The sequence below is a fragment of the Ruditapes philippinarum genome, unplaced genomic scaffold (genome assembly GCF_026571515.1).
Source record: "Ruditapes philippinarum isolate M1 unplaced genomic scaffold, ASM2657151v2 ctg3877_1_1_1_1, whole genome shotgun sequence".
Classification (NCBI taxonomy): Eukaryota; Metazoa; Mollusca; class Bivalvia; order Venerida; family Veneridae; genus Ruditapes; species Ruditapes philippinarum.
Window position 1 is genome coordinate 61,800 of NW_026852157.1, and position 12,006 is coordinate 73,805.

The 12,006-nt window shown below is 31.1% G+C and overlaps 1 protein-coding gene across 1 annotated transcript; it reads left to right on the forward strand.

The window, feature by feature from the left end:
• The first annotated feature begins 1,097 nt into the window (after nucleotides 1-1,097).
• On the forward strand, nucleotides 1,098-10,342 carry LOC132750890 (microfibril-associated glycoprotein 4-like). Its single transcript, XM_060740963.1, has 2 exons — nucleotides 1,098-1,505; nucleotides 8,830-10,342. The coding sequence occupies exons 1-2, from the start codon at nucleotides 1,182-1,184 to the stop codon at nucleotides 9,514-9,516; spliced, it is 1,011 nt and encodes a 336-aa protein (XP_060596946.1). The 5' UTR covers nucleotides 1,098-1,181; the 3' UTR covers nucleotides 9,517-10,342.
• Nucleotides 10,343-12,006: the final 1,664 nt, after the last annotated feature.

A 12,006-nucleotide genomic window follows, 5' to 3' on the forward strand; every position in this document is an offset into this window, starting at 1 on the left:
CAAAGCTTATACCCACATCCCTAGCAATGCTTTGCAGGTCTCGCCTTTCGTCGCACATGACCAGATCGTGCACAGCTTCGGCAGTTTTAACGTTGGTGGCCTCTTTTGGCCATCCAGGCCGCTAATCATAACCAATGCTCTCCTTGCCCTACCTAAATTCAGCAGCCAATTGTTATATAGGAAGTGGTATAGGAAGAGGACTTCTTCCCCTTCCCAAGTGTATCCATGAAGTCTTTATGGAGTTCTTTAGGGGACAACTCTTGCTTACAGAAGTACTGAATGACGGCTCTGACCTCAAATTCCTGTATTTGGTCCATCACTCATCGGAGTGTATTTTACTTAATCTGTGTTAACAGCGTGTTACTCGGTCAGTAATCTTAAATAATATATCGGTATTGACGTATTGTGTGTAAATGTCAGTGTAGTGGCCAGAAATTTATCGGGCCGAGAACTTTTTGATCATACATTGTATTTCAATAGATTGGTAATTGTTATGGTGATTGACTAATAATTGATAATGAAAATCGTTAATGATTGAATATAAAAACTACTTGAATAAGAAGTAATATATTTATAGAAATTTCCGTAATCACATGGAGTCAATTCACTTTACGAACAGCTTTTTGCCTCAGTTTTATCCAAAACCCTGGCCGATTACTTAAAGGTACTTAACTTGTAACTTATAAGAATGTACTAACTATCTTGTTCCAACTTACCTTTGCTACTCTATTATTATAGTGTTCGGCGCGGTGTGACAATTAATGTGTCAGTGATCCTGTATAAGAGAATTAATAGCGTTCAAACCCAACGTCGATGTGTTCCGTTTTGTTACAAATGTCTTTTTCATCACGTATGATATGATTACTGTAAAACGTTTTTCATAGTTCTTTGTAATTGTCGATAAAAAAAGTCTACGTTATTTTGAATCATTCCCCGTATGTTTTGTCATATTATTCGTCTTATTAAATATTCTATTCAAAAAGGACCCATAGCAACAAGGTTATTGTAATTCATTAAATAATGTATTAAATATTTGCTCTGTTTTGTATAAAAGTCAGGTAACAACCAGAGTACTGGTGCAGTCGTATATATTTTCAATCGCTTCAACAAGGACTACTTCGAAACTTAAAATATAATTGCATTTATTTCTTTTTGGTGTACGGATTATTTTCTCTAATGCAATGTTGCTTATTTTTGTAATTATCCACTCTTTTGGAACAGTTCAAAGTTTAGGAAATGAATTTGCGACATCTTTTTTCGAGATAGAGAAAGTTTTTCAATTTCCCAAAAATGACCCTTCTCTTTTTTTGATTCAAGCAAAGTCATTGATTTCATGCAGTTTTCATTGTCAGAAATTAAATTCGCCATCGTTTTACTATTTTGAAAATAATGCAACATGTTTCTGCTGTTCCGGTCATGACAATTACACTGGTGAGGAGGGGCAGACTGACAATGAAATTATCCATGGGAAAAGAACAGAGACGGTGTCAACAACGTATACTCAAGTAAGAATCATTGTTGTTTTTTTATTAATGTTTAAATCTATATAATATTTATTTTATATATATTTAGGCAATGGACAAATAAAGGGCACTGAATGAACCAGTGTAAGGCTTGGGCTTGGCACCGGTTTGCAGTCGCTTGGTCGAGCTTGAAAACTTGGCGGAGTGAAATTGTCTGCTCGAAACGTATGTCTGAGGCACAGATTCGAAACACCTGACCGCGTCTGTCCTTATAACTTTGTTAAGACAGCAACACATTCATTAATCATATAATGTAAATACTTGTCTCATGGACCCTCCTGCAACACGGCATAATGTAGAAATATTCAGTGAATCAAATCACATAGATACACCACTTTAAATAATAAATGGTCTTAAAAGATATACTTGGCAACATGTCCGGGTCCGCACTGTAAGTCCCTTAAAAGGCGGATGACCCTTTTTAAGCATAAAGTGCATGGCATAGCATATGGCAATATGTATTTGTGAGAATACTATTCAGATTATGGCAAAATATATAAATATCTTTACGTTCTGCAAATAACTTGTAGAAATCCGGTAATGCATAAAGTTATTTATTTTATGTCCATCGTATTACTTGCTTAAATATTATGCTCATCCTTGAAGAAAGTACTTTTATTGCACAATGTCATTAAAATCTAAAAGATTCTTACCAGATATGTCTTATTTTAAAAAAAGAACATACAGATTACGTATAAGAGTCTGCGTTCCGTTTTACAGGTCAAGTAAAGGTAGTCCTTTCTTTAAAAAATGCTGCCACTTTATTAATGACACTATACATGTATATTTATATTGTGATGACCTATAGTTTGAAGAGTTTCAAACATAATATACAGGTATCTACGTCATCCTATGCCACAACATGTTTATTTTATATTTACAAAAAGACCGTGTAGCAAATATCAGTCTTTACAAATATCAAATTAAAGCATTCTATATTTTTAACCCCATATGAATTAATAATATGTTAACCTGTCTTAAACTCTTAATATGTCTTTGTTTTATCTTTTTGATCTGCAAACTCATCTGGGGAAATGTACTGATTGTAAAAAGAAAATTGAAGATGTCAGTTTTTTACTTCATTTTAAAGATGTCTTATGGATGGTGTAAATAATTGTAAATGGATTTAATAACTTTCAAATATTATGAAGTTTACATTTTCCCTTACAATTTCTAAATAAATATTTCTGTAATTTATTTCAAAGTGATCTTACTGTAATGTTTTTCCGCCAAAAAATTCAGACATCGGCCAAATCGTCACATCCTGAATTTCATTTAGTTCATAGCGATAAAGGATAAGTGATTGTTAAAGTCTAATGCCCAAGATGTTGAACAAAATAACGTTCGGGACATTACCGATTTACTACGATATTGGTCGATGTTAGAATTTTTTAGGCGGGAAAGCATTACAGTAAGACTACCTTAATATAAGACTACCATAACTAACTTGTTGCAGTAATAAAACAATAGAAAATAGAAATGATATAATTCAATGCATTCACATTTCCTGTGTCATCCTATGTAAGATAAGACAATTGTATATTATATAGATGATATTGAATGAGTATAGGGTTCAATACTGAATTTATGACCGTGTTGAATAATTTTATTATGAACGCCTAATATTTTTCAATAAATTAAGTAATATAGCTACACGAATACAATATTTTTAATTATCACACATCCAAAAAGAAAGAAGTATGTACAGTAAAAAATATGTTTTTCAACGATTCGCCTTTCCCAAACGCTAATATATGTATTTAGGCATCTTTACACTATGTTTGTATACCGCAAATTACGTCATGTCAAACACGAAGTATTTCTTTAAAAGATAATTGGCCGAGATAAATCTGCTTTTACTTGTAGTTTTTATTTTCAGTAACACTGACCCTAATAATTCTATTCGTACTCAAAATCTTCGTTTTAACTCATTTTTAACATCGTGTACAATGTTTGAAACAAAGTTTATTTAGCAATAAGTTTAATTCTGAATGGGTGTTTTTTCACTTAAAGTGAATTACTTATTTAAATAAGTAATTACTGTTTCATCAAATTGAAATTTTAATAGAAATTTTTGTCAATATTAAATTACTGGTGGAAAAAACCAAAATACACTTAAAAATTCGGAACAAAGCGTAAGTCTGTTACTTGAAAATATTTAAAAAAAAAAAAACAATTAAAAGTGACAAACAATTAACACCTTGGTGTTATAAATATATTTAATTTATATTCAAACATATATGAAAATATAAATTGAAGACAATCTATATTACTCAGTATATGATAATATACGGAAACGTATAGCGACCACCCCTATATGTTAGTTAAAACAGAATTTTTGACAATTTATTTAATACATATTATATACCTAACCAATTTTTACAAACTTACTTGATCTGAAATATGTATCTAGTAATATCTACCGCCTTTGAATGTTAGTAAAACAGAATTTTAGACAATTTATTTAACACATGATATATATTTGACCAATATTTTAATTGTTATTTGATATTGAATATATATTTTTTACTCAATCTGCTGTTAATATTGCTCAATTAAAATTTATGTGAGTTTTTTTCTGTTCATTTATATGTATTAAGTATATATTTTTGAGGTTTTTTATTACATTTACAGTTTATATTTGATAATGAGGACAGAAAAATCCCACGCAATATATAAAGGAAGCAATTAAATCAAGTTATGTTGTAAATCATATATAATACGTATTTTTTCGTAATCTATCGTACGTTTTTTATCTTATAATGCAAGATAAACTACTTTTAACTTTCTGACAAAATGAAAAACTAATAAAACGATAGAACTTAAAAATCTGAGTAACTTCAGAAGACAGTTTGTTTCCGGAACTCATTAAGATTAGTAAAACATAAGACGCGTTCACCATTTCAGAAAGATTTTTTTATATTAGTTTACTTGATTAAGAATTGCCAATGAGATTCCCAGATGTTTAAATGACCAATATCAATTCTGCTTCAATAAATCTTCAGTTCTTCGCTGTCAATTTTACAGGATGTCAGACTTATTTTAGAAGACCTTTGGCCGAAATATATGCAAAACCGTACAATACCATTTTTACGGTGTCGCAAAAACGGTACAAGTATGTGATTAAAGGACATTATGCAATGACTCTTTGAACAAACCCTTTAACTCCTGGCGCCGGGCGATTGTTACCGTCCAAATATCTAGTAACAATATAAAACATCTCTGGTTCAAGGTTGGCAAGTAAAAAAAAATGATTACAAGTTTCACAACCATTTAAAACAATCTACTTCAAACAATTGAATTGTTGTTTTGTTTTTATTCATAAGTAACAATTTATGCCTGTAATAGGCCAAGTTGTTAAACGAAATATTAAATGAAGCTTTACTGAGCCCAAAATTTCTAAAAAGATTTCGGTATTAAATATACATCAACAAGGAATTAAGAAATCTGGTTAGAACTTAACTAAAAATCGATATTGAGTGCGATTCCTCGATCAACTTAAACTAAAAGAGATGATGAGATAGTTGTTGTTGGTCTTTTTGTGTGTGTGTTTTTATTGAAAGTAGCACGCCTCCAGATTCATGTTATTTTTCATGAAAAATTTGGAAATGTAATTAAACCTTAAATATTGTGAGGTGAACAAATAATAAGAGGATATTTTTTAGTTTGAGTGAATTATGTAATATGTTTTCACTCAACTTGAAAAAAATGCCACATATTTTCACGAGCCGGGATGTGGCATTTTATCATGTTGAGTGAAAATCTATACCATATTTCACGAAAAAAATAAAAAAAATAACCTTTTTTATTTAATTTCATTATCAAAGAAAAATAGTTACGAATCATCTTGCTCGCTACGCAACTGCAATTGTACAGCGCAACTGCAATTGTACAGCGCGAGGTAATATATTATTTATAGATGTGTTTATAGATGTGTTTATAGATGTGTTTTGTTTTGCCTGTATTTGCACGCGCTGTTTGGCGCTACATTGTGACGTCACGTAAACAACTGTTTAAACGTTTGTACAGCTTTAATGACTTAATTAAAGATATTGATGTTAGGATTTCTTTTCTTACTAGTTAAACTTTTTTCTATCATTCTAGATAGTTTTCAAAGATTTTTTTTCAACAAATTGATGTTATTTATTTATCAGATTTTTAAAACAAAATGGCGAAAGAAGTCCCTTAAAATAAATATGAGTTTTAACTCCGCCCACTTTCATATTTATCTTTCAAATTTATTTTTTACAAATATGAAATATATTTGACTGATAAGAAAATTACCAAAAAAGTCGTCAACATATGCAAAATGAGCCCTTACTGTGTTAGTCGCGCAGTAGAAATATTGTAATAAAGTTCTGCAAATTTGTTTTATACCGCACATAACATGAAAAATATAACTTGGATCTTGAATGTTTTTATCTTTCTTAAAACTTTAGTACATTTTTCTCAAGATTTTCTTGAAATATTTTGACTCACCTGAAGGCGTGGAGCTTTTAGTCATGTTGCACACTAAAATAATTATTCTCGGACAAAAGTATTGAGCATTTTTTTTTTCAAATAAGTTATTAGTATAAAACTTTATCAAGTGGTATTAATGCATTAAAAATATTCAGTTCTGCCATGTCAAATAAATCAAGTGGAGTCACTTAAAATATTAATCCATTTCAGCAGACCATAATTTTTTTCTTCCGTAGACAAACAACACTTTTTACATGTAGTTATTGGTTTACCAATTAATTATATACCCGTTCCGCTTTTGTGGCACCATCTGATCGGTATTGCATGGCCGTACATATAGTTTGACGTGACGTCATTATCGTTAAACAACATCGCGTAAAGACGCGCTAAATGATAGCGCTACTTTATAATTCCGTCTATAGAAACATTTACTGTTTTGGGTATGTGATGAATCGATTTTTTTATTCCTATAGCTTCGTTTCTAAATTAATTCAATTTGTGTTCACTCATTCAATATCATCCCCTTAGTCTTTTTGATATGCATTTTTATCACACACCCGTGCCGACTTTGCGACTCCGTAAATATGGTATTGCACAGCCGTACATATATTTTGACGTGAGGTCATTAGCGTTATACAAACAAAGAGTAAAGACGCACTAAATGTTAGCGTTATACTATAGGCGTGTCAATGAAAAATGACTCTTATTTCACTTTAAACGGTCTTTATTTTGGGTATGTGATAAATAGAAATAGAGAATAATAGGTTTCGGCTCACCCAATAAATTCCCCCGCCTCGCCAGATAAACTTTCTCCATCCACGGCACCAATCTATTATTCTATTTATCCTGTAACCGTTTTATTTAAAGAATTTTATTAGGCAAAATACCTTTAATCACACTATCGGAAATGTTTCTATATAAACAAAGAAGGCCCGAAGCGTGCATTATTATACAACAATGCACCCGCCGTTCTTATTATCTCCCTGTGTATTTTCACATTGAGGACGCCATATTGTTTGAAAAATGAGATAAATAAAAACAATTTTTTGTCGAATTTTGTTGTGAAAACTACCTAGAATGAAAGAAAATGGTCTTACTAAGAAAATGAATTCGAACACCAATATCTTTTATTCAGTCGTTAACGCTGTACAGACGTTTAAAGTATTGTTAACGTGACGTCACAATGTAGCGCCAAACAGCACGTGCAAAATAATCAAATCAAGTACGCTATTTTAATGTCGCAAACGAGTTTTGCTTTTATTCCCTTTTAATAATTTTTATTCCGCTTGAAAAATTATAGAGCGAAATAAAATAAACAAACAAAGTTTTATCAACGTTTCCAAAATTCGTTATTCTACACACAGAAGATTTAACGACAGTTTTTTTCATACCACCGGAACGGCCTGTAAAGAACGTTTCTATTGGAAACTCTGAGGCGAAAACAAATTTAACCACCAAACATAAAGTCCAACATTATAATAATAATTATATTTTTTCTTGAAAAGTAGTCCGGCAAACCATGCATACCACGTGATCAAGTGCCGTAGATCAGTAAAAATATACGGCACCTTGTTATCGGGCCGAAATTGATACAAGTGACATGATAATATTAAATTCGTGTAAGTTCATAACTGAATTTATTGCACTCGTTGAATAAAATAATATTATGCTCGTCAGAGGCTCGCATAATAAGAGATTAATACACGGCAGGGTAGGGCCGGAAGGTGATAATCGGCCCGCAAAATGAATAATGGCCCCGAGGGCTTCAGTCCGAGGGCATTATTCATTTCAGGGCCGATTATCACCTTCTGGCACACCGATGACGTGTATTAATGTCTTTAATACACTTGGTAGATCTAATAGTAACATTTTTCTAAAACAAATACTTTGATATTTCTTTCGTTGAAATTCCTGTCTGTACTTATACTCATAATACTGTACTGTTACTTCTACAGAGTTGTTTACTTTTTTTGTGTACAAAGTACACTAGAATCTAGAAGCAAGTATTATTTTCTTTCTTTTTTTCGGAATGAATTTGTCGTATTATTTATTCAAATTTAAATACATGTAGTTAAAAAACTGTGTTCATAATTAAATCAAGCGATTCATGCTAAAAACCTACTTTCACTTTTACAGTTAACTGTTTGATGACGTAAAATCTGACGTCATTGTTAGTTTGTGCACGTGTATTAGTTCTGCGGGCTGATAACTAGTTCTCGGCCCCGGGCCGCAAACTCATAATAGGTCACGTGACACTCATAATCAGTTGAAATCATGGGCAATTTTGTTACTATATATAGTATAGTAACAAGTTTATTAATATGATTTTATTCAACTCGTGCAATAAATTCAATATTGAACCTACACTCATTTAATATCCTCTATTTATCACACACCCGTGTCGATTTTGCGACTCCGTTAAAATGGTATTGCACGGCCATGCATATATTTTGACGTGACGTCATTAACATTATACAAACATAGTGTAAAGACGCGCTAAATGTTAGCGTCATACTTTAGGCGCGTCAATGAAAAAATGATTTTTTTTTTCACTTTAAACGGTCTTTATTTTGGGTATGTGATAAATAGAATATTAAATGCATGTAAGTCATTACTAAATTAATTGAACTCCTTGAATAAACTTATATTACGCTCGCTAGAGGTTCGCATGATATAATTTTATCCAACTCGTGCAATAAATTCAGTATTGAACATTCAATCATTCAATATCTTCTATATATTTAACCTCTTATATGTTATCAATCCGGTTAAAAGGGGTTTCTCTGTAATAATTTATAGGAAGAATAATTGCATTTTTTTAATTATACACTTAATTGCTTTACAGGTAGGCAGTTTAAAGACAAAAAGAATACACAAACAACCAGAGCCAATTGACTGCCTTGAGCTTTTTCAACAAGGCTATACTGAAGACGGTGTTTATGTGATCAAACCAACGGGAAGTTCTACTACTGATGTGTGGTGTGATATGACCAATGGTGGATGGACGGTTATACAACGCCGGCAAGACGGATCTGAAGATTTCTACAGAAATTGGGAGGAATACAAACAAGGATTTGGGAACAGGAGTGGCGAGTATTGGCTCGGGCTTGAAAATATTCATCATTTTACAAAAAGCAACAGTTCTCTTAACATATACATGGAAACATTTCAAAAAGACAATATGAATCCGTTTTCTGCTTTTGCTGAATATTCCATCTTCAAAATTAATGACGAGAGTGATAAATACAGATTGACAGTTGGAGGATATCATGGGTCGTGTGGTGATTCCATGTCGCCTCATAATAATTGTCAATTTTCGACCAAAGATAATGATAATGACGACCGGACAGGGAACTGTGCACAAGACTATGGCGGAGCTTGGTGGTACAGGTCATGTCATACCGCGAATCTAAATGGGCTTTATCTGAACGGGGTTAATACCGAAAATAGTCGTGGTATTAACTGGTATTACTGCTGGGGGTTCTATTACTCTCTCAAGAATGTTGTAATGAAAATGAGAAGAGATATGTAATTTTTCTCTTATATTGAATGTGTAAGATGCTTATATTTTCCGTAAGAACACGGATATGTTAATAAACAGTTGATTGAACCTTTATGTTTTATATCACAAACAATTTATATAAATATAATAGTGCCATCACAATTTTAGGAGACAGACATCCCTCGTGAGTAATGAAATCACAAATTATGTCAGATCTTCTTCTAAAAAAATATACTGGTATAAGCTTGAATTAAATCAGCAAAGCTATACTTCATAGATTTAAATGAGCATATTTTTCTGTTTGTGATTATATTACAATTTGATCAATAGTTATTTTATATTTCCATCATTATATTGAAAAAATATTTTACTATCTATTTAGATGTAGTTTGCTTTCAATTATTGTCTTTTTACAGTTCTTGTAACAGGCTGGATAACCACTTCGAGTAAATATTTTATTTCGCATATTATTTGGCCATTTTATATTATCTGCTTTCTTTTATTGGGAACCATATACGGCATTTCACATAGAGATGTGTAAGTTGCTGTTCGACAGGGCTATATACTGTTTGCTGGCCAAATACCACGTTTTCTTCATATCCTCAATAACAGCTCCAAACGCATAAGTCGGACAAGTATATAAATAACACATGTTTTGTGGGTTACAGTAAAAATATCATCCAGAGGAAAATACTGTTATCCGAGACGTAAGCCGTGGTTAACAGTATTTTACGAGGGATGCTATTTTTACTGTTACTCAAAAACCAATGTATTATTTATTTTATTACCTCGGACAATAACTTTGATGATTCTTATGATGATTTTATTTTATTTTCTTAAGAAAAAAGACAGTGTGACCAGATTTCATAACTGTTAAAATATCTCTTTTTCTTTTTTTTTACCCGTAACATTTACAAATTTTTAGTCAGGGGGTGCACTTGAAATCAACATTTAAAATTTAAAATTTTTCTAGGCCCCTTTTATTGGTAATTTACATTAAAACAAAAAACGGGTAAAAATTTACATTTTATTCTTTCTCAAAGTTCCCGGGTTTGGGTTTTAAAAATTTCAAAAGGAGAAATGGTTTTTGTCTGCAAATTTTAAAAGAGTCTTAAGTCGTGTTTTGTCCCCCCGTATAATGTTTTTTAATAGCCATTTAAAAAAGAATTTGTTTTTAATTTTTTTAGAATCAGGTTTACAAGGCAAAACTTTTAATTTAATGAATTTAAAAATTGATGTCTTCTTGTTTTGTTTTTGGTTTATTTTTTTAAATTAATATGATTTTGCATGTATAGGTATTATATATCAATAATTTTACATCAACATAATTACACAATAAACAAAAGGGTTTTTGGCCTAAAGTTTTTGCAATATTTATCGTGGGCTCTTTCCCATCAGTTTCATATAAAGTAAAGATAGTTTACATTTAAAGTAAATATGCATTAAGTAGCTAAGCATTTTCATTTTTTATACATAAGCAAAATGATTGAAGAGAAACGAAAAAAAAGATGAGTTGCTGTTTATTAAAACAAACAGTTGGGTCTCGAAACTTCCACCGATCCCCTATATCCAATTGTGAAGCGAATACCCATTTGTTAGTACTGAGCAAAAATAACCAAAATACTTGTTATATTGAATTAAAAGTAAAAACGAATTCATTACGATTATTTAAATGTCTTGGTTTTCTTTGATATAATTTTTTGAACATGCTGGAAATAATAGAGTTTATTTGAAATCATTAAAACACTCGATTGCCAAAGAGTAGCTTTTTAGACTAATTCGGATGGGAATTTCTGGTATTTTGTATTTTTAGTTTACTTCTTTGTTAAAAGTAACTTAAGAAAAGTTCGATTACATCCTCCTATTAAAGAACCACATCCGCATGGCTTAATTTAATAGTGTTGATGATTTGTTAAACAAGGTCACGAAATTCAGATTGCTACAAATATCCTAATTGGAAATTTGCATAACAGTCAATTACAGACTACCTTTCGATTAAACTGGCGAGGACAACAGGGGCTTTATATTAATTTTTTATAAGCTTATTTTTGAATATAGATTAAAGTTTTTGGTATTCCCCTAATTATTTTTCAGTTGGTAATTTTTTTTCGTTTCCAAAGTTTTTTTTTAGGGATTAAATGAGAGAATTATCATAAATTTATGTTTTTCTTGCTTTTGAAGAAATTATTTACATTTTTTCCGCAGCGAATATAATTGTGAGGAAACATTTGCGGACGATTGTGAGAATAATTGTGATAAGTATATCGGTAAAAGGTTTTGTTTTTTACTCTATTTATCAATAAAAAAAAAAGTTTTATTTTTTCTCCTGTTGTCTATTGATAAGCCATCCTTTTAGTTTAAAGATTTTGAATTAAAAAAAATCTAGTTAAACCTGTTACAAACCCTTGCTGCTTCATATATTGTAGTTTTTGTAAAGTTTTTTTCATATTGTGTACTGTTATCCAATATTTATGACACATATTCGACCCTTGGACGAATATAAGAAACAAATATATATGT

Bases quoted from the DNA above. Each gene is read 5' to 3' on its own strand.
- LOC132750890 (XM_060740963.1), top strand. From the start codon at position 1,182: ATGTTGCTTATTTTTGTAATTATCCACTCTTTTGGAACAGTTCAAAGT. The intron at 1,506-8,829 runs GTAAGAATCATT...ATTGCTTTACAG, and splicing joins TGTCAACAACGTATACTCAA to GTAGGCAGTTTAAAGACAAA.